Source organism: Homalodisca vitripennis, chromosome 6 (assembly GCF_021130785.1).
Source record: "Homalodisca vitripennis isolate AUS2020 chromosome 6, UT_GWSS_2.1, whole genome shotgun sequence".
In the NCBI taxonomy this organism is placed as follows: domain Eukaryota; kingdom Metazoa; phylum Arthropoda; class Insecta; order Hemiptera; family Cicadellidae; genus Homalodisca; species Homalodisca vitripennis.
Window position 1 is genome coordinate 101,632,019 of NC_060212.1, and position 23,244 is coordinate 101,655,262.

The following is a 23,244-nucleotide window of genomic DNA, read 5'->3' on the forward strand; positions in this document are numbered from 1 at the left end:
CCTCTTATTCTTTTATTTAGATTAAAATCCTCTAGCCTTTCTTTAGATCAAGTACTTTAAGTTTAAGTTAGTATTTAAGTTTTAAATATGTTAAAAAAACTCAATTATAAAGACCACAATTATAATGACAGATAGTACAGGCATATTTAAACCCCTTGTGAACTGATAAAGATGTCACAGCTGTTGATCAACTTTTTGCTATTATTAAATAAAAACAGTTTTATAGGCGTAACTTATAACCATGGATTACTCTTACTCTGCTCATAAATACAAGTAATTTTTTATAGTCTATGGTGTGAAATTTATTATTACATGAACTTCAAGGACCAATATTTACATTTTCTATTATTTGTCACTTTATCAATTACACTAGAGATAATCATAAAATCTTATCTCATGGTTGTTTATAACGGTTGCAGATATAAAAATTTAACTGGGAGGAGTGGTATAGGTAAACAGCCTACATTTTTTAAATGCTACAAATTAACTTAAGGCAATGTTTTTCCACAATTACCCCAAAATAGTATTCAGTAGTTCCATGACTAAGTACTACACCAAGCTGCAAAGCTCAGCCTTTGGTGCAGACCCTCAGAAGCCTTGGTGCTCTGATAAAGATCCAGAATTGTTAAAGGGCAGAAAACCTCCACAATATGCTAGGGGTGGTCTGAGTCTTGTTGCTCAATACAGTTTTCGGGGAAAAAAGCTCTTTACTGCTATCACCACCTCGGTAATGCCACTGGGAATTGAGTGGCTTCTCCAAAAGAGAGTTCAGTAAGCATCGGGCATCTCTGAGACTCAACCCTTTCCTGTCTTGAAGCAAATAATTTCCCACCAAAATGTCATCGTTTTGGGGGCAATCTTGCTCTGGAATGTGCTCACCAATTCCCCGAGACTGAAAGGCGGTTGAAGTCGACCCGTGAGATGTTTCCACAATCAATGGTTTTTGTTATAAAGAATTCCTATGTCATATTTTGCCTGGACACTCTTAGGCTCCAAAAGTAAAAAGTTCCATCAGAAACATCTACTTGGACAAATTTAGTATACCTGAAATTTAAACCATTATAATTTGGGTGCAAGGATTATTTGAAGAATACAAGTGAAGATGCATCCGAACTTGTCTTAGGTAACACAATTGATTTTTTGGTTGTGTTGTTTTTTTTAATATTTAGTTGTCAAAGCCCTTTAAAATACTTTTCCTAAATACGAGAACAATATTGTTTTGTCATAGTATTCAAAAAGTAACATTTAAAAAAATCTTGTGACTAATTATTTTCAAGTAAATATTTATGAAAAATGGGACGTCAAACTATTTTTCTACATAGCTTCTTCAATGTACAAACATTTGTAGCAGGTTACCTGCTTTTGTGTACCTTCTTCATAAAAACTTCTTGCCAGTAACAAACAATAGCCATGCCTCCACAGCATTGGTCACCTCATCATTGGATTGAAAGCTCTTGCTGCCTTCATGTGCAGGAACAAATGGCAGTCAGACTTTCTCCCAATTGAACTTTTGAACTACGGTTTGAGTGACAACAGGGTATGGGGCTGAGCATTGCCATGGAGCAAAACAATTCCTGTACTGAGCATTTCACTTGTTTTGAAACATGTGCCATACTTTTCTTAAAGTTTTACATTAGTAGAAATTTCATTGAAATCGTCATTGTTACACGTTTGTTCTTGTGGACTTTTCATCAACTTTCCTTCCTGTAAAAAACATATTCTGCTTTTTTGGGTCTTTGATAATGGACTTGTGAATTAATTTAAGGCCACCATATTTGAAAAAAAATGGCATACAATCAGCTGTGATACTTAATAGATTAATTTTTGCAGCAAGTTTGAACTTGTTTTAGCATTTCTTGGATACATGGTGATCGAAAACTTTGAATGGGATTTACATGTAACCGATAATTGCTCAAAATACAAAATAATTGTTTATTACAACAAAGAAATGTTATGTGCATTCCAAAACACATTTTACTTTTACTCCAAGTCCTTAAATGATTGACGTAATTGTAAATTTGTTAAAAATTTGAATGATCAACATATTAGAAGGAAATAGGGTACCAACTTGAGCAAAATACAAGATAAAATCAATTTTTGTAAAAAATTTCAAATTTTTTTAGGCTTTTTGTGGTACAGTTAGTTATCGTAGCGACAGCCATGTAATATAGCATATATATGTGTATATATTACATGTTTCTATCTTTATAGAAACTGGAGGGTAGTGTTGGGTTCTGGGGGTTGTTTTCGGTGGAGTTGCATAGAAATCTTGTGTAAATGCTACTGTCAGGACAAATGCAATAAATTGATTTTGTACACAAAAACCAACTAAATACGTACGAATTCTTCTCAGGTTCTGTATTGAAAGCACCAAAGAATTTTTGCAACCTCGTTTTTTGTAGACTCTATTTTAAAAAGTAACTGAAACCTATTGTACTTAGTTACTCATAAATGCAGTTAATGTGATCTTTGTCATGCATACTTGCTAAATTAATTTAGTCTCGTTTCTAAACTCAGCCTCCAGTATATTGTAAAATTTGATGTACGCCCAAAAATCAACTCTTCTTTATAGCCGAGACCTATACAAAACTCAAAATAAACCTATGATTTCTTTAAAATTCACCTCAGCAATAGGGTGAAAAATTAGCTAATTTGTGAACATTGGTTGTACCTTATCACCAGGTTTGTCTCCCAGGTAGCATAACAATCTAGATGTATTATTCGGCTAGTTGGGTGTAACTGTGTACAATCTATTGAACTGCAATCTGCCAGTTCTCTGTTCTGTAGATCTGTCAAATTGTAATCAGTTGTAGCTTAAAAGTAATTGGCAAGTGACACAGTTGTTGGAATAAATATAAACACACAGTGCTTGATCTGAGATGGAATTACATGGTACTTCTATTTGAAAAAACAAGCACTTATTTGCACAGAAAATGTTCCTTTCCACTTCAGGAACAAATTCTTAAGCACTGTTTTGAGACTGTATTTTAAGTTTCTGAGCACTCCTTTTCTGGGAGGTATTCCAAGCACTGAAATCCATGTGAGGTTACAGCTCCACCACCTGTAGTTACAGAAATCGAACACTGTGTGTATGTACCAGTTCCAGTAAATATGAGTTGTGATAAAAACATTAGCATTCCTTTTTTTGACAAGATATCAAATCAAATATCTCTTTATTTATGGAAAGTAAACATTGAATAGCGTCAAGAACATTAAACTATTCAGTTCTAGAACTAAAAACAAATAAGTATATATGTCACTAGCCACACAATTTAAGACAGTCCATTCTTTCAGCAAGTGCCAGCAATGAATAGAATGGTCTTTAAAGAAAATAATCCTTTGTTTTTCAACCTACTAAAATTTGGCTGTAATAAAATTATTTGTAGGTGCACAATTTTGTTCCAGAATAACAGGTTTATGTTTTATATATATCTTAGGTCAAGAAGCTTAGAAAATTGCACCTAGTCCTATAAGGACCTTTGCACTGCTTCATTCATGAGGAAAAGTTTAGGGCACTAATCTCAAGTTATGTCCCCTCGGAAGAAGAAGTCTGCTCTGAACCAGCCTCTCCAGTCGAAGCAGGCATGGAGTGGCACACCCTTGTGTCTAGGCTGGGAAGAACCTTTGACTCTTAGGGAACCAACTCCAACAGTAATTTTTCCCACAGTAGACTAGACCTATCAAATTACCCTTGCACCCCAGAATCTCAACATTTGTGGTTAGTAATACATCACTACATTCATAAATTTGGAAAAAACCATTATGGGTTGTGAGGTTACATTACAAGATTTTTCATCCATAACATCCTCCTTTAAGTTTAGAAAAACAACAGACATCACAAGACAGTGCTGCTATGTTATCAAAGAATTTGGTCTTATATTTACATATTGGACCAAATTAAAAGGGTTTAAAGTGAACATTGTTTTGTTACAGGTATACGTATAGTTTGATCCTATCACATTATTGTTTTTCTGATTGTTTTTTTTTATTCCCAAACTGTTTATTCTTTTGAAACATCTTAATTATGGTTCATATTGATGGCAGTCCACTGACTGCTAGTTCACTTTTGAGTAATATTTTATAATTTTACCTGTGTCTAACTATGTGTTCAAAAAATAGACTATATTAACTGTTCCAAACATTACTTGTATTATGTGATTTCCTTAAGTGATCTGCTTATTGTGGTAGTTCAACAATGGATGCAGGGAAGGGTGAGTAATAAATAGACAGTTTCTATTGGCAATCATAGATTGTGATTCACACAGAAATAATGGCAAGAAACAGCTGTAAATAAAAGTGCATCATGACGGAGCGCACATTGAGACATACAGCACACTTGAGAACAAATAACAGAGAATAGGACTACTATTGGTAAAATAACTGCGAGTCCGATACACAATAAGTGAACATCTACACGATTACAACACGAAACTGGCTCATAACAAAACTGCAACTGCACTACAAACTGACAAAAACTACTGTCTGGAAGATACAAGAAATAAGTCCGTTTCTAATTATTAATTTCCTATGACCGAACAACGGGATTTTTATGAATAAGATCTAATACTGAGTTAATTTAAAGGCATCCACAATAATAAGTATTAAAGGCAGTAGAAATATACAAACTTTTGCTTGAATAAATAACATAACAGAGTGCATTAGATATGGTATGAGAACCTTCTGCTAAGCTCTTGTGCTGCTTACCGTACTTTTACGTTATGTTCAGTCTCAATTGTCTTTATAAAAGTGTATCTCTTAACTTAATTATCAACGTATTTTATATTATATAATCTGTTCTTATGGCATTAATGGTAACTCAAACTCTCTTCTAAAATAATGAAAACAATTATAAAATATTAAATAAAAAAGGCTTAAGTAAAAATCAAAGCTACAAACAAATGTCATTTATAAAACCTGTACAGTCAATCGTTACATTAGATACATCTCTTCGCCAATATTACTGACGTGTGAAAATAAACTCTACGGGACGGCCTTCCAACCAACCGATCACAGACTTGCGCTCTGGCGTGGTAACTTGTACACTGCGTCTGGGTCGCGTTCGCGGCGGAACGTAGAACGCACTTCTGTCACTTACACTAAAGGTCTGATATGTTCCACCCACTTGACACGACATAACGTACACAGTGGCGTAAAGCAGTCAAAAGGCCACCAACAAATTGTGCACTGACACTTAAATCACTATTTGTACAATCTCTACCGGTACGATGTAATCAAGGCATTTCAATTAAATAGACTACTTAATCAACTACCTTCTTGTCTTCCCCTACCTGCTTTCTGACACCACTCATAGTGTTCTTTAGTGAGATAATAAATAGCAGAACATCAAATACATGTAATGGAGTAAATATTACTCAACAAAAATATCCCAATTAATGGATAATCTAATTGAAGCTTAATACAAACAATGAAACATATAAAAATCAGCTTCTTAATTTCACTATTTCCTTATGACAAGGAATGTTCTGACTTGTTTTGCTGTCCAGTGAGCAGTGATTTGTCTGACAATAACAAAACTGTCAAAAGAAAATGTTTACATTAATTGTTAGAGCACTACTATCATTCGGTGCTTCTTATTAGTTAAACACACAAAAGTACAACTTATGTCAACACGTAATATTTCCTTTACAACAATATCAACAGGCAAAGTTTATGAACTGCTAAGAGAAATATATTATTTTGCAGCCAATGTACAATTTCAAGGAACATTGTTTCTGATAACACAGTTCAAAATTGGAAGTTCAGACTTTCTGAAGGCAATACATCAAAATCGGTTTTTATATTTTACACTTAAAAGAACAATAATCATTTAAAGAACAAAATATTGTGTATATTTAAAAGCTAGAAAAATACAGAAGACAAGTATGAAAATAGTTTTGATTAATTTTTTAACGAGTTTTTATCAAAAATAGTATTTATCAGCTCTGCTGCTTTATGAAAAAACTGAAAGAAAATCCTAAGATCTTGGAACAAAATACACTCCAAGCCTGGTTACTATAATTCAATTTTCTTTCTTTTAATTTACATTATCGAAGAATTTACTATTGATATTTGTAACATACTTATCAAGTATATTAAGATTAAGAGTAACAATTAACAACATAATCTTATTCTTTCTTAAATAAAATGCCTAATTAATGCCTGTCTACAAACAAAATATTTGTTCATAAATATTATAAATATAATTATTAATTTTTAATTGATTTATTTAAAAAATTAAATTTGACTTTATACTCGAAAAAATATATACCACACCTATCAAACTAGTTGGTTTTTAAGTTGAATTTAAAAGGATTGTTTGTTGTTTGTAAAATTGTTCAAACATGTGGTGGTCTGCAACGATTGAAAACAATAGTATTATATATGTCAACAATGTTAATGCAACAATAATTCCACCACAGTCACAGATTCACAAATATTTTGTGTTAACATTTATACCTTAAAGACACAGATATGAACTCGAGAGTCGAGTTAAAATAAAACTGGCAACGTAACCTGTGCGTTGGACATATAAAGCGAATGTCGTACTGGGGTTTCAGCCGCAAACGACAACAGTCTACCGTGGGGCAGCTGAACTAAGTGTACAACGAGGGGGAGTGAAGTGTCGTGACACGAAAAATGCTGAAGAGTCAACAAGAAGTCCGCTCAGCAAGGAGCCTACGCCACTCCCACTACGAGCTGGCTCAGTATGAAATGATTCCGCAGTTAGACGCGCACTGGTGTTCAGAACGGCAGGCTAGCGACGAACAGCTTCTCAATAAGCGGAGGTGCAGGAACAAGATCCTCGAGTTTCAAGTAGAAGATCCTCTGGAGTCCTTGCATGCTTAGGGAGCGAAGTTCTGTCAATTTGCCTAGAAGTCGAGAGAAGTAGTGCATCTTGCGCTGAGCTTCTGCGTTGTACGTAACGTGGTCTCGCAGAGAGCCGATGATCTTCATCTGCAACTGTTCTACTTTGTGAGGTTCCTTCAGCCCATGTCGTTCTGAGAACAAAAGTTCAACATTTAAATGTTTGGAAGATTTTATATATATATATATATAGTAACTTAGTAACAGGTTATAACTGATTAGGTACATAGTATGCAATTGATTGTTTTAACTCATGTCGTTATCGTGTATTTAGGTGAATTACTACCATACACATATGTTATTAACAAGTCAAATTGAAACAATTTATAATATTGGAAACAAAGTAATCTGATTTTGAAAAATTTGGTGAGAGTGCAACAGACAATACTCTCATGAAGAAACTGCTCTACAATGTAACTATAATTATAAAGCATTCAGAGGATTAAATCATACTAGAGGCTATACTTTGTTTATAAAACTATGAAGCAATAGGGAAACCCAAACAGAATGTTCCAAGATTAAACAATTGTGCATTACATATTATTTACCTTTTAATAATAGTTTAAAAAACCCTGAAATACAGTAATGTCATCTATTTGAACAATTCATTGCTCAATATCATAACGAGAAAGTGAAAGGGATATTAACAAAAACATGAAGAGTCTGTGTCTTGATGAGCTCTGAACCCCAGTATTATAATTTTGCGAGCGTCAACATCTGACATCTTAACTAAACAGCTGGTGATTACCACATCATCTGATGTATAAAGCAGGTTTACCAACCTGTTATTAAGGTAAGAGCACAAAGGCAGGCGAAGGCAGAGATGTCTATCTCCATGGCATGCAGAGACTGACAGAAGTCAAAGATGGCTAGTAACCAATCACCAAAACTGCGCTGGCATTGTTGTTTATCCAACACCACTCCATTGCAGAAAGTCAGTTTAGTGTCTGTTGCTCGTGTTCTGAAAAATGAAACAGACGTCAACTTATTTTCCACTACAACACAAATGTTTAGTGTTTGAATGGCATTACTGCTTATCATAGAATAAGTTTTTCTAAGAATATTAGAGTTAATAATATATTTAGCAGACTTTATTTTTAGCACATTTATTGGTAGAGTAAATACATGATTTTTGAACACACAAAATTCTACATAATCTCCTCTTTTATTAACACATTTTCCCAACGGTGATCAGGTTTCTTAACTTCATTATCAAAGAATGATAGTAGTCTTATCCTATTGCGCACAAAGATTTCCCCTTCTTTATCGTCAAAGAGGTGTCTTCCAATCCTTTTCTGATTGGCCCAAACATGTTGTAACAACATATCAACAGATCAGAATTGTAGGGCGCATGTTCACATGTTACCCAATGAATTTGGTGCATTTTGTCTTGAAACAATACAGCTGTGTGTGTGTGTGTGTGGTTGAGAATTGTCATGGAGCAGAACTAAGTATTTAATAAACATTTTAATAAATTAAAATTTATCGGAATGAAGCGGTTGGCAATTGTACTTATATTCATTATATGCTGTTCATGAAAAAAATTAGTAAGCAGTATGTTTCTGTATTTTCAAAAACCCATAGCCAGAATTTTCTTTGCAGAAAAATGGGTTTGGGCCTTTTGCATATGTGTGCTTGGCTCCACTCTCAACCTTGCAAAATTGTTTGTGCCTGTAATAAACTTGTATTCTTGAAAGCAATTATTTCTATGCAAAATGTAGGCAGGTTTTACGCCTTTTAGGAAAATAAATTTGATAATAATGCGTTGCTCAACAGACATGTGTACTTCTTGCACAGAAATGATGCTAATAATAACGTCTGGTCTGGTGAGCTGTATTGGCCCTCCCCTTCTCTTGACATCCCTACCTAAATAGAGAAAGACCTTGCACACCTCACTTGTATGGATATGGATTTTCAAAAGGAAAAGTCCAGCAAATATTTGACTCACCCTCGTAATTGATTATAAACAGCCTGAAAATGAAGATTCTCTTTGACTCTAAATACTTATATACAGTGGTGCAGCCAGGATTTTCACCAAGGGGAGAGTCTACTTGGAATTTAAAAATAGGCACAAAAACCCCATGTTTGGGAGTTATATCAAGTACAAATTAATTGGTTGGCAACTATTTTGATATCTCTGGTGACGATTAATTGTTTCCAATCCTTTCTTTTATTATGATTTAGGGTTACCATTAGAGGTCTCATAGTTGAAGGGGGGGGGTATTAACACCCTTACACACCTTGGCTACTCCACTGCTCACATAAACAGAGAATATAGAAATCAAGTTATTTGCTGAAAATAGAGATCACCTGTAAGCAAGTCGGAGGACAAAGAGCTCTAAAGAAGCCAATTGGAAGAGCAGCTCTTGATCCTCTCTGCAAAGTTCACTGAAGCCAGGAATTTTCTCTGCAAAGTGACGAATTACATCTAGGGAAGTGGTCAACAGATTGTAGAATTGGAGGATCTTCTCAGCTTCGGTGATTGGTGGTTCCATGGGGTTGGGTTCTCTGTACTGAAAACACACATGCTGAGTTAATACGGTACAAGTCAGCAAAAATGAAAAATGCCACTTAATTTTTCAGAACAGAATGTGTTCATTTATCAATACAATTTTCTCTCCAAACTTTATGTTTTGTTCCTTGCTCCTCCATCTTCTTTTGCTCTTCTAAATAAGTCAACAATAAAATAAGCGTTTGGTTAAACAATTGAATCTTTCACTGAACAAAACTTCTTTGTCACCCATTTTGCTTACAGGGATGTGTGTGATATTTGATATATGTGCAATGTGCATCATATTGGATCACTCTCCTTTCAATTTGTGCATACAACTTGATGGGAATGAGCTTCATCTGTTAATTCATGGAAAACAAATGTTGTGAGCTATACTTAAACTTTTGTGAATTTATTGTCCTTTATTATAATTTCAAATGATCACAGGAGCTAAAGTCAAGGAGTTGTGAAGTTGGTCTAGTTATTTTATTTACCATTTCTAACCCTCATGCTCTTACATTAAATGCTTTAAGACTTTGCGTTTCTATAATATTTACTTGAAACAAAATAATATTTCTGAGGATTTTCCTTATTTACTTTGAAAGTACACTCAATTCATTTATTTAAATTGATATAACAAGTCTGAAGCTATCAATAATTTTAGAGAAAATAAATTATATAACAGAAAATTAATACTTTTTATGGTGTGAGAGAGAACATTTTTATAATCATTAGACAAAAAAGACTGGAAATTTTGTTGAGAGGATAATTATGGTTATTATTAGTCGTGTGAATGAATTTTTACTGGTTTTAGAATAAAGAGTGTAAAACTGAATGAATAATTTATGTTCATAATGTGTGTTTAGCATACACCTGATGTATAATATATTATTAATGTATAATACCGAGTGATTCCCTCGGGGTCAGTGGTTAGGCTGGAACCAGATGCCGTTAATTTCGCTTGTCATCTCAGTTCAGATTTATAAGACCATTTGTTACCAAGTAAATGGACATTAATAACAAGTGCTCAGTTTCACAGGAATTGCTGTGAAAGAAGGAAGTTATAACTTAGCGCCTTGATAGATTTATTTGTAAAATTTAACACCCTCCAGACAGTGATCACTGTAGAGGCTGTAAAACTGAATGTTTAGTGAGGAAATATAAAAGTGTGATGTATAACACGTACATACAATTACATTCAATTGTTTTCTAGTAGCCTGCTACAGTGTTGCTCATTAACCTATCTACTCTTTACATGTTACATACATCTTTTTTATTGATGAAATTTTCTCAGCAGTATCATAAAGCGTGATTTTTTTAGAAATTATTATGCCTTAGAATTCTTTCACTGGGGGAGAGATTTCTGTTTAGCTTTAGATCTAATATAATAGGGAGGTCAAATATAACAGAAATGTACTGTTGGTAGACATATTTAATGTCAAGCTACAATGAGCATGATTATTCTTCATCTCATCAACAGCCTCTGTGTTTCTAACTAAAAAAAATTGATCTAACTATCTGAGAAAGATGGTTAATAAATGGTTGCCTATATACTTCTCATTTAGCACTGAGTTGGAGCTTTATTCCTGGTTTACTGGTTGAATATCAGAATAGACTCTTCATCTTTCCCTTCCCTTTGGAAAAAATCTGACTTTGTCTAGTAGCTTGTGTTGCACAACCCACCTGGGAATAGTCCAGAGTGGAGAGGTCAGGACTGGTATCAACGTGTGCTCGCACAAGAGCTGTGATCAGCGAGACCGGTGGTGAAGGCGGTGACTCCTGTGGACTCTTGGGTTTGGAAGGCAGCCTGCCACGGCGCCCCTTGAGCGAATCTGTGCGCACCACCTCCTTCACCATCCCGACAACCAGACACTTCTGGAAGCGGCAGAACTGGCAGCGATTCCTCCGTCTCTTGTCGACTGGGCAGGCTTTCTCCGCCAAGCACACATACTTTGAGCCTTTCTGCACTGTCCGTTTGAAGAAACCTGTGGATACGGACAAAATTTAATCAAGCGCTTGTCTGTTTGAACCTTTATTATTTCCCTACACTGTATGATGAATTTTTACAACGGAATACACATGCATTGGGATTAGAAAGGAAAATGCCTTGGCTGGTATTTTGAAAATGAAGTAGTAAACATTGAACATTTTGATAAACTGGCAAGTGGGATTCTATACCACGATCAAATGTCGAATGATTAGCCCCCACAGTGGATTACTTACTTAGTAATTCTTGTTGTTTGAATTTTGAAATATGTTGCAATGAAATTGGTTTAGTTGAATACAAGACTTACCTTTGCAGCCCTCACAGGTGCGCACGCCGTAGTGTTGACAAGCGGCCGTGTCCCCGCAGACGGCACACAGCTGGCTGGGCGAGGGTGGTGTGGGGCCCGAGGAGGGTGGCGGCCTCGGCGCTTCGCAGGTGGGAGACGATGAGGCCGAGGAGGAAACCGAGGTCGGAGGGCACGAGGCTGTCACACCGGGCACCCGCGGTTTTGGAGATTCGCTGCTGCTGTAAAATTATAAAACAATTTTAATTGATGTAAATAAAAACTGTCTCAAAGTTGTACATTGTTGCAGCACGTAATGTACTATTGTTGGAAAAGCTCACAATGGTAACAGCAAGTGTAATTATTCTATCTTTATATGGAATATCCGAGGCTGGTTAGAACAGCAGGAATTGCTAGGTAGCCTACCGTTTAAGGCCACCGTTATACTCGTTATAGCCCACAAAAGATACGACAATCGTCTTTGACACTCAGGTTGAGTGGGACGCGTGCATGTACGCTGCGAAGGTGTGAAGATGTCAAAATGGTCCATACCTGCTTGTCATGCATGAGTCGGAGTGGGTTTGTCTGTGAGTTTACACAGACTGAATGTCGAGGTTACCTTATTTGAGGTTAGAATGTTTCGGCAGTAAATCACACATAGGCTACTATTGCAACCTATACGTGCTGGCCTAGGCTTACCGTATATAAAGGTTGAGTGTTTAAAATCGTAGATCGTAGTTGTGCATGGATGTACACCTGAAAGGGGTATCATACAATATTAGTGTATGAAAATAGGGTAGATATAATTTTAAATGTCTTGTATAACAGTTTTAATAATAAAAGCGGTATACCAAACATTGATTAGAGGTAGCGAGAAGGGTTGTCAGAAAAGTCGTTACTTACTCTATTAACCAAACGTTTTCTAGCAATATTTTCTTTAATTTTTAAGTGTCTTTGTATAATTTATTAGCATTATGTTCCTGTTATGAAGACTAACCACTCCCAAGACAAGTACCTAGCTTATCGAAGTTTTACTGATTAATTTTAAAATACTTCAAAGTTCAGACTAGTGTTTACTTGATAGTACTCCAATTAAAAATAATCCGACGACCGTCTCGAATTGTAGCTATCCATATATTTTCTACTAAGCGAGCTGCAATGAAAAGAAAAGAGTATTCAATATAAAATCAAAAGCTATTCCAGCGAAGCTTGCACAACTTTGGACCTTTGGTTTAAACATATTCCAAACGGTTACGTAATGGAACTGGCCAAGTCTTGTGACGGGTATTTATGATGTACGCAATAAGAAGTCGTGTCGTTCGACCGAGCGCGCATCCACTCCACTCCACAGAGGTTTATCATAATCCTCCACGGTGCATCAGTGTTGCGGGTGCAGCTTTCTAGCGGCACCGGTCATTCCCGGGTCCAGAACCTCGTTCCTGGCTTGTGTAGGAAGTGTGCAGGTCCATCAAGAGTTTACAACGTTGCCACGTCCGTGTCCCGAGTGTGTTCACGGAGTCGGGCTGCGACCTCTGGCGACAGAATCCCCGCTGGAAGCTTTCGCAGTGCCGGCGTTGGCGAGAGTCAAGGCCGCCTCAGCTGTAAATTCCTTTTTGGGACGAAGATAAAACGGATACCGGTTGTTGATGTATAGTGGTATAAAATGAGCCAATCACGTTTGTAGGTTTTTTGTAGGCTTTCCTGCAAAGTGCACTTACACTTCACTGTCTGACATTTGTATAAACACGACGTGCTTCAGAAACGGCTGTAGTCTATAATTGTGATGTTCCTGTTCAGATGGTACATGACAATTTTTATTTGATGGTGTAAAGAAATGATTTAAAATTACCAGATGACCATACCAAAGACATATTATATGAAATTATTCAACATTCCGTAGCATTCATATACCATTTACATTTCAGTGGTTGTCCTCCTATTTGATGCAATAGTCAATTTATTAAAACAAGAAACGAAACGAGTAACAAAGCACATGCACGACGACGATTTGTGTCATTCTGCCGACGGATTGACACACTCGTAGCACGTAATCCCGTAATTCGATACATCGCTAATGCTCAGCCTTATTTATGTTATGACACACGTTAATTACAAAACTCAGCCAGTTATTCGCCTAAGTGCAGTCTAATGTGAAGTGGGATTACTATCTCCCCGGCATAATAATAGCGTGCACGAGCTAAAAATACTTGTAAAATTAACAACAAACACGTCTTAAAATTATATTACGTGCAGGAATTTTAATATATTCATCATTCGCGCCTGAGGTAATAAGCCAAGGTTGACGTCCGTCTGTCTGCCGCCTCACCTCGCAATTAAAATTATTATTAAGTGTTGCAGAAAAATAAGTCGTCTGCTATACGCTTAGTACTACGTTAGCGCCGTGTGATCAGTTTTAAATATAGATAATACATTCTAATCGGTCGTTTTTATGAACATGTCATTTTAATAGTATTAATGAAATAATTAAAGGTTCGCTTAAATTGGCGGTTATTATTATTTCTTATCCGATTAAAGTGAATCTAGATCTGATTGAGTTTTGAAATTTCTGTAAATACTGGTTACGAGTTATTCTGCAAATTTGATTTATTTTCCACGTCGAAAAAGATTTGTATTACTCTTTAGTAATATGTATTACTCTATAGATGTGCCATGTAGGACAGTTTACAGTGTTGGTGTGTTCGATTAAACACTGAGCTTTTAACTGCAAGTTCCATCTATTTCTACATAAAAGTCGCTCTTTTAAAATCCTTTTAATTGTAAAAAATAAGGTTAATTTCTCTTGGTGCAAGGACGTAGCCAGCGAGGGGGTCCGGACCGCTCTCAGTTTATAACTTTTTCATTTACATTTTTGCAAAGGAGTATTATTATTTAAATAATTCAGTATTACTGACATATACTAACCGCTGAAAGATCGTTCTTAACATTGAAACGGGTCAAGAACATTTTAAGGAAAAAATGAGCGGTTGAGTGCACTTGCCTTACTTTCAGTTCACTACGGTAAAATGCCAGCCGTCTTGACTCCTCCCCCCTCCCCAAATTCTTCTCTGGCTACGTTATTGTCTTATGATATTTTTACTTCATGTTCTTACCTATACCGTTTGACGTGTACGCCTGAATACAAGCACAGTAAATACAAACAAGTGAAACGCTGTATTAGAGATCAGAGATGCATCTGAGTGCGAAGGAGGATATGTATGTAATGGTGCAGTGGTTAACCGAGAAACCGACGACCGCACTCGCTGGGGGTCCCTATAAATCGACAATTGTGTGAGACGCATGTCATAACAAATTTGCATAACTAGAGGGAATGAGCCCGATAGGATCTGGGGGGCGGTGAGGGGAGGGTGCCGCCCCCAATCACATAAACAAGCTCAGTTTAGCAACAACAATGTGAGCGACCAGCTGTTGCTGGTGACGAAACGGAGACGGAAATGTGTCAAAGTGCTTCACTCTCTGCTGTTAGTTCAGTCGTGAACCGCTAGGTCGCAGCTCTGCCCACAGCGATTCTGAAAAGTACTCTTTTTTCCCCTTCGATTTCCTTGGAAATAATTTTGAAGGTATTCATAACTTTATTTTAATCATATAAGTAACGTGCGCTCACTGTTGGGGCTTAGTATTGTTTTGGTTCATTTGGGGAGTTGCGTGTATTTTTTAACATTTCTCATTTTAGTGAAAACATTATCTCTGTAGCCTACTTATATTTGAAAGCTCGTCGGCACGACAATTTTAGAGTTGGCTGTAGGGGTACGACCCTGCTTTATAAATAATTAAAACAATAACTTTGAATTTCTTACACTTTTAAAGCCTTATATTTAACAGTATGAGATATCTCGTTTGAAAATACCTAATACGCAAATATTTTGTGTAAAGTGTATTTAGTTAGTATTCAACGATAAAGTATGAAACGGTGTGAAATTTTATGAGTAGCCAATAAAAGTATCAAGCGCGTAAAAAAGCATTTGGGTGTGCATTTTAATAAAAATTTTAAAATGTTAAATTTTCCATGATTCCATGACCAAAAATAATGAGTAAAAGGGTTTAATGTTTAACATTGTTCTACAATCAGTAGGTACAAACGGCTCTTGATATTAAAGTTTCAGTAGGTCAGTAGGACTGATAGAATAGTAGTTTTAAGTTATAACTAAGTGTAGTAATAGTTTAGTGCAATTTATTACATTAAATGAGTATATAATTGAGACGGAAAGGAAATAGAGTGAACGTTCCGTGTCGAAATATGTAAACTGTATAACATAAACGTTTTTAACAGTCTCGACATGACTTCACGTCAATCATCTGCATAAACCGGTGTCACCGGTTCATGTTGTATGGATGAGTAGTCATGTTTTTGATTAAACTGTTTCACCTGTGGCACCGGTTATCGCGGGAGAGTACAGCCAATGTGGGCTACAGTATTCATCTGGTTGGCGGTGACCGGTTCCATAACACTTTATACTCTTTCCTCTATGTACATCAGTGAGTAAATACGACATCCTCTCTGTTGCCTCTAAGTAGAAGCAACAATGTACACTTCCCGAATGCCAGATTTTTTATGTTTCTGAACTCATTTGTTTATAGCTCGCATATGTTAGTCTGCTCTAGACTATGTGTGTTAAGCAAGAAGACGTAACAGAACAAGTCGCAAAAATAGTCCAATTGTGGTTATGGCGGTTTAGCCCAACAGTGTTGCCAGTTTAACACTCATGAAAATTTACTGATCCGTCTCAACATGAGGAAAAAGCTGATGGCCATTAGCGATGTGGCAACACCGCCTCAAATTTCATCGGAACATTTTGGTGCAGGCTGCTCTAGTGAGTTGAGGGTATAAATACTTATGTAAGAGAGATGATGTACGATAAGACAGTCTGGAAGATCAGTGATTAACATAACTAGTTTATTAGTAGCCTATATAACATGTTGGCCTACTGTAATATCCAAAACCCTACCCAATATCCCTTCCGCCACCGAAGCTAAAAATCAGTGTTGGTACCGCTGATCAAATTAACCATGTATTTATCACATACTTCTTCAGGAGCCAACTGTAATAGCTGCCATCTTGGGTGTAATCCCATATACTCAAGGTTTGTATGTGATGAAATGACAACAGTGTTGGGTGTAAGTATACAGGTTTGTGCGGAATATGTAGTTGTGGTTCTACTATAGAATTCCAGGAAGGAAATGATAATCACTTCGTGGCGATAAACCGATAATGAGATATGGCTGTCTAAACCGTCCACACGGAAATCATAACAACTGATTAGCATCCATCCACCTGTGTTCTGTTTGTGAATCGTTAAGTTGACTTCAAAATAGTGGGAAAGTTTTCAAAATTTGAGGAAGAGTAGGAATTTCCTGATAGTTGTAGTTTGGTCACTTAGTCTGAATGAAATTTTCAGGAATGAAAACGCTGAGACGAAAATATAGTTTTTATGAGATTCAGGCTTCGCGATTTAAACGAAATTTCTGAGTTTTAAACAACCGTAGGAACCCACTAACGTCTTGTTGACTACATCGTGGGTGCAAAAGAACAAAACGGCTCGATTTAGTCCTTAATATGGGAATTGAACAGTGATCAGAGATGCTATGATTATTCTTTAGGGGCGATGCAGTTAATCGCGGCAATGAATACTAAAGAAAGTCCGACTAACTGCACTAATAATAAACCGATCAAATAGTTTAACGAAGGAAACTTCAGAACGAAACGAAAGAGGTAGCTCTCAGACGGGAAGACAAACGGACGGACTGCCCTCTTACGTTTTGATCGTACAATCAATACCTTCCTTGGTCCAACAGGAACCTATGTACTAAGTTTCAAGTCTCTAGGACCTTTCTATTAAGAGTTATCGCACATACAAAAGAGATGAACAACGACACGATTCCAAGAAAGACCTGTCAGGTCTAGGAATAAGGTACCTATTGGTATGCACAATTTACACTTACTTTTATCTCACTCGTAGTCTACGTGTGAGTCGTACCTCTTTAAAGTTGAAATATGCATCCAAGTTAAGTACACGGTCTCCCCTAACTCTTCACGGCTCCTAAAAATTAGCGTAACTAGCCCCATGACTTAAAAAGAGCTAAACGGACAGAGTGAATTAAGTTAACGTAAATGAAGTAGAGGCTGAAACCGTGTTTTGTCATAATTGCCCAATATAAACGAGTCGCGGGCTTAAGTAGCCTAACCGGAGTCTCCTACTGGATTGTGGAATGTAATGTAATGATCATAATTTCGGTGTAATTTGCCTAACCACACAATTACCGCGACCACTGCAGCCCGCGTTTACTCTTCTAACGAGAGTCTAGTTACCTCACATTCTGCGGGGCCAGGTTTCCTCAGATTGCCCAAACGATTAAATGACGTTTCACTTTATTTTTGCTAGTACGAATGCACCCATTTTATTGGCTTGAATTATTTTAATGGTTTACTTCACCATTGCGCGAGTTATCTCATGTCATACAGCCAGACTGGTAATCATTCTTCACCTAACTCCAATATCATCACAATAATAACTAACAATGTATAGAAATTGTTAGAACTACAAGCACTGCTAGGTCCATTTGTTAATACAGTTTACTGCACAACGTTTCAAGGATTTGAATCTATCTTCTTCATCAGGTGGATGAGGTAATTATACACACAAAAATAAAGAACACTAAAGAGGATAGATTCCAATCCTCGAAACGTTGTGTAGTAAATTGTATTAACAAATGGACCTAGCAGTGCTTGTAGTTCTAACAATTGCAAATAACGGAACGATGGCAAATGACCGAAATCCTGTTATCCTTTCATCGTCAATAACAAACTTTAACATGGACTAAAAAATTACATACTAAAAGTATGAAATTTAAGAATCTAAATGATAGAATGTTAAAAAGTACCTGCAGATCTATATACGCCAAAAAAAATCTCAAAAGTATTGAAGGATACGAAAATTTTAATGTTCTAATTTGGCCCTTATTATAATGACTACAATTGTTATGTATCAGTACAGTACCGTAATAAGTTATAAAAATATCCTTTAAAATATAAGAAAAAAATAATATTAAAATTTATTAGACATATAGCACTTGAAGCAAAGAAAGTAGTGGCTATTATTATTATTTGATTTTCATTCAATGTACTAAATAATTAAAAAAGGTATCCTAAAAGGACAAAAATGTGTGGACACAAGTGATCAAATTATGAGACATGGAGTAGTTTAAAGATGAAATGTTACGTGTAATACGATAATTTGAAAAAAGGCACATAGATCTGAAAATAGGACAAAAAGTCAACAATTGGTATAATATTAGTTAACAATGAAAGCTAGATGTAGGTTAGGTACATATCGGACAACAATTAATTATAATTGAGTTTGGTGAGATCCGTTATAAAAATGGTCAAAAAACGTAAAATCTGTAAAATTTTGGTTGAATTGACTTCAATCCATAATCTCTTATATCCAATCCAATGTGTTTACTTTATATTGTAAGCAGATCCTATTAATCAAGCCTAAACTTAAAAATAAATTGAACAAGAAAGGCTCGTGGACCCTCAAAGAAGCAATAGGCAAGAAACAGTGAATAATATAGTTATATTTGTACAGAATATACCTTATGTTCGTATTGTCGGGTATTGCCAGTTAACGTGGTGCACATTTTGAGACATGACATACTAATTCATTTAGGATACCAAAATCTTTCGAATATGCTTGTGGACTATTCCATTAAAATGTCATCATTGGCCATCAAAACCGTTTACAGCCTTGATGCTGTTTCGCTATTTGTTCCATTAAGACATGATTAATTATATGTAAAGTAATTGAAAAACGCTGTTAAAATCTTACATCAGACCTACTGTAAGTACTCCTAATGAAGTTTGTGATCGTAAAAATATTTATGGAGTTCCTTGCCTGTGAGTAGAATTTCAGTGACAGTTCTTGGCTTTCTCATATTCGTAAAATATATTTAGAAGAAAACTTGTTGCCAATTATGAAATAGCTGCTCGAAGCAAAAGAGTTTGCATGGATAAAATACCACATTTAAGTAAAATAACACTAGTTCGAGCTTGTTAACAAGATTTTACTGTTATAAATAAACACAAAATACGAATCGGTAGGTGGTAGTTACCTGGTGGACTCTGAACGTTGGAGAGGCAGAGACGCTCGCCTCTGACGGGGTCCCCCCAGGGCTGTGTTGACGGCAAGCTCAGCGGCGGGACTGGGGAAGTGCGGGAGACTGTTGTATGAGTCTGGGGGCGGCGGGTCGTATGCTGCGGCGGGCTGAGGGTAGTGATAGGGCGTCGTAGGATAGTGCGGGAAATCGTACTGAAACACGACCTTGAGGTTAGGTCTAATCAAAATAAAAGTTAGATAAAATATAGAAGATTAGGGTGTCCAGTCAGAAGTTCTTTTGGAAAACCTCATTTGATCAAAAGGATTAATGATTTTACTTTAGGTAACAGCCAGTGAATGCTCTTTTTTCTAAACAATTAAGAAAGGAGACACGATAAGGGTAGCTTACCTGAGAATGCGGTGTGTGGGGGTGCGGGTGTGGATGATGGTGGTAGGATGCGGGGGCATTATAACACTCGTCTTCCATCTTGGCACCGTATGTCTCCTGGAAGCTGGGGAGCGGCGCTGCCTCAAGCGCCACGTCCTGGAAGGGATAGAGGTCCTCGGGCAGCGAGACAGAAGCGTCGTCAGAGTATTGGGCCGAAAACAGCTCAGCCAAACTAGAGGGACCGTATGGCGGCTGAAACAGAAGACACCATGAGGAGGAGCTCTGACATGAGTACAAGAGAAGCAATAAATGGTAAATGTCTGTAAACAGAGAACTGGAGAAGTGGACAGATTAGGTTAAAACTATTTGAAACTAAGGAACTAAAAGACAATAATGACAAATTTGGATTGGAAACGAATACTAAAACATATAGCGAAAAAGATGCTAAGCAAGAACAAAGTATGAAATAGCAAATAAAAATCCAAAAGCAAGCAAAAAATATAAAAATATGAACTAAATTCATAAAGGTTGAAGAGGTAAAACATACTCAAGATATAATATGGTATATAATGATTGTCAGCCACCATACGTTCATGATTCAAAATAAAGTAAAAATAACTAGCATCTATAAAGAGTAAACCAAACTATGCCTAAAAAGGGATAACAACATAGTGTGTTTATTAATCTCCCGTTACAGAGTCAAATTCTAACAACGAAGCCAACCCAGCAAAGGTTCCTGCAAGCTGTGAAGGCCAGCTAAACCTCCCGGAAGTGAGTGCAAGGAGCAATCATCGACAATGTGCTCCATTGTCTGAGAACCCACATGACGGATCGAGAGTCACACTGCATCTGCCCACTCCAGCTCGAAATCGGTTCAAAAGGACCCACTCCATCCAAGGAAAGTCTGTACCACCCAATCTAGTTGTTGAATTGGAAATCAGAAACTTGTTCAATCCGTAGAACAAATCCAAATGGGCATCCCAGTTAGCATTTGGTGAAACACCTTATATTATCTGGGAAGGCTCTGAAGAGTGCTTCCCTGTAACGGATTTAGAAAGGGTCTATGTTACACAGTACTGAGACCTATTCAAGGGGAGTTACCATGAGAGGGCCACTGAACGATCTCATGGCCCTATTCAGCTGTAAATCGATCTCATGAAACTCAGGATGGAGAGAGAGACAAGGAGAGGAGAGTAGTCATAAAACTTAACATGAAACTTAATATTAAAATACAACGAACTAAATAAATTATGTTAGAGACTTTAGATAGAGAAAATCTGTTAAAAATTACAAAACAATATTTATACAAAAAATTTTATCAGATTTTCAAGTTACACTCATTTTATTGTCATTTTCTATGATTATTTACCATTAATGGTAACAAACTTTGGTAGAATACTTATTAGTAATAAGTAAAAAAGTTAAATATGTCTTAGTAAAATGAATATTGTTGAACACCAATATTACCATTTTTTAATAATCTTTAGTCTATACGTTTCAGAGGAGTAACGAAATATGTTATTACCGCCTGTACAACCAAGTACAAACGGTTGCTGTTATTTATGGCGTCATTAACTTTCAACTGTTCTTTTTTTGGAACGTAAGAAAATTTGTTATTCCCCAACAAGTTCATTATTTTTGACTATACAGTTAAAAACAATAAACGGGAACCCTTCAATTTAAAAATAGCATTACTCAAAACAGTGAATTATCCGATCTTGTTATACAGTTTGTCAGAGAGTATTATATACTTTATCAACTGTAATACCAGGTATCTTCTGTCAAAGAGAGGTATACAAAATCTAAATGCAAATTGAAGTATATTACTTCTGAAGTCATCAAGCGTTTAACGAACGACAAGGATCAGTTCAATTATTGGTGTTCCTTTACAACTCTTGTAGTTTGGAAACAAGTCAAAAGAACTACGTAAAATGTGCGGCGTTTCCTTTCAGAGTAAAAGCTATTTGTACAGAATTTGTTTTAGAAAGTGACGAAGATAGGAATTATCGCCCAGACGGACCGATAGACTTGACCTTTTGACCCCAGAACCAATAGCCTTCTTCCTTTCACCAATAGGAAGCAATTTTAAAGTCTCTAGGATCTTACCTTCCAGAATTCGTTAGAATTCCAGAATGGGCCTATCCCATTTTCAGCTATATTCTTGGTCCACTCCTTAAAAAAGAGGGGCCTATCCCATTTTTAGCCGTATTTTCGGTCCACTCCTTAGTAAAGAAGGGCCTATCCATTTTCAGGTATATTCTCGGTCCACTCTTTAATAAAGAGGGACCTATCCCATTTTTAGCCGTATTCTCGGTCTGCTCCTTAATAAAGAGGGGCCTATCTCATTTACAACCGTATTTTCGGTCCACTCTTTAATAAACTTTGCTGTCCGTTTTATTTATATTAAACCCCTTCAATTCATGTAAAAACTCTTGGACACCAAAATCAAAAGTGTTCTTTCTTGAAAACCACCAAAACAGAAAAAGAAGAACACAACACAGTACCGATGCGGCAAGAGACATTTATGTACCAAGTTTCATGAATGATATCTTACTATCAAGAGTTATTGGACAGACGGACAGACAGACAGAGAGCGACACGATTTTAAGAAAGACCTTTCCGGTCTTTAATAAGTTAGAGTCGGTACAGTACAAGGTCAACTGTATTGATATAAAGTGTTTCAATCAAATACAGGATTTGAACCATGCGCATAATTATTGACTTTCTAAATGTATTGGGAATTATATTAGAAATATATTGAAGTTTTAACATAAATGTAGTCAATGAAGTAACTATGCAGTCATGTAAAAATACAAAAAAGGTAAAATACCGTAGCTAAATGTATCGCTTGTTGGTTTCGCCTGAGAACCGCACTGGCGTAGGTCGAAGGTTTACGATTGTTAGTGGCCACTGCTATGAAACCGAATGAACTGGTTCGGGGACCGACTATACAATACCGGTGGTTAGTGCCTCAGTCTATCAGCTCGGGAGCCAGGGTTCGATCACAGTTTGGCATTGCATTTTCACACACGAGCCAATTACCTAAGCCTAGGTTGTAAAGTGATGTGGGAAACAGACACAAAACACGCTATTGAGAGTGTTACTGCTCGTGATATTAAC

The 23,244-nt window shown here is 36.4% G+C and overlaps 1 protein-coding gene across 2 annotated transcripts in view; it reads right to left on the reverse strand.

Annotated features, from left to right (window-relative positions):
- Nucleotides 1-4,230: 4,230 nt before the first annotated feature.
- The window catches only part of LOC124364663 (probable nuclear hormone receptor HR38), a 95,640-nt gene continuing 76,626 nt past the window's right edge, over nt 4,231-23,244 (reverse strand). For both annotated transcript variants that reach the window (XM_046820305.1, XM_046820304.1), the window contains exons 3-9: nt 20,146-20,376; nt 19,753-19,949; nt 11,650-11,867; nt 11,039-11,340; nt 9,175-9,377; nt 7,647-7,825; nt 4,231-6,998 (exon numbers count right to left, since the gene is read on the reverse strand). In XM_046820305.1, coding sequence (XP_046676261.1) covers nt 6,742-6,998; nt 7,647-7,825; nt 9,175-9,377; nt 11,039-11,340; nt 11,650-11,867; nt 19,753-19,949; nt 20,146-20,376 — 1,587 coding nt within the window. In that variant the 3' untranslated portion in view covers nt 4,231-6,741. The remainder of the gene's footprint in view (nt 6,999-7,646; nt 7,826-9,174; nt 9,378-11,038; nt 11,341-11,649; nt 11,868-19,752; nt 19,950-20,145; nt 20,377-23,244) is intronic.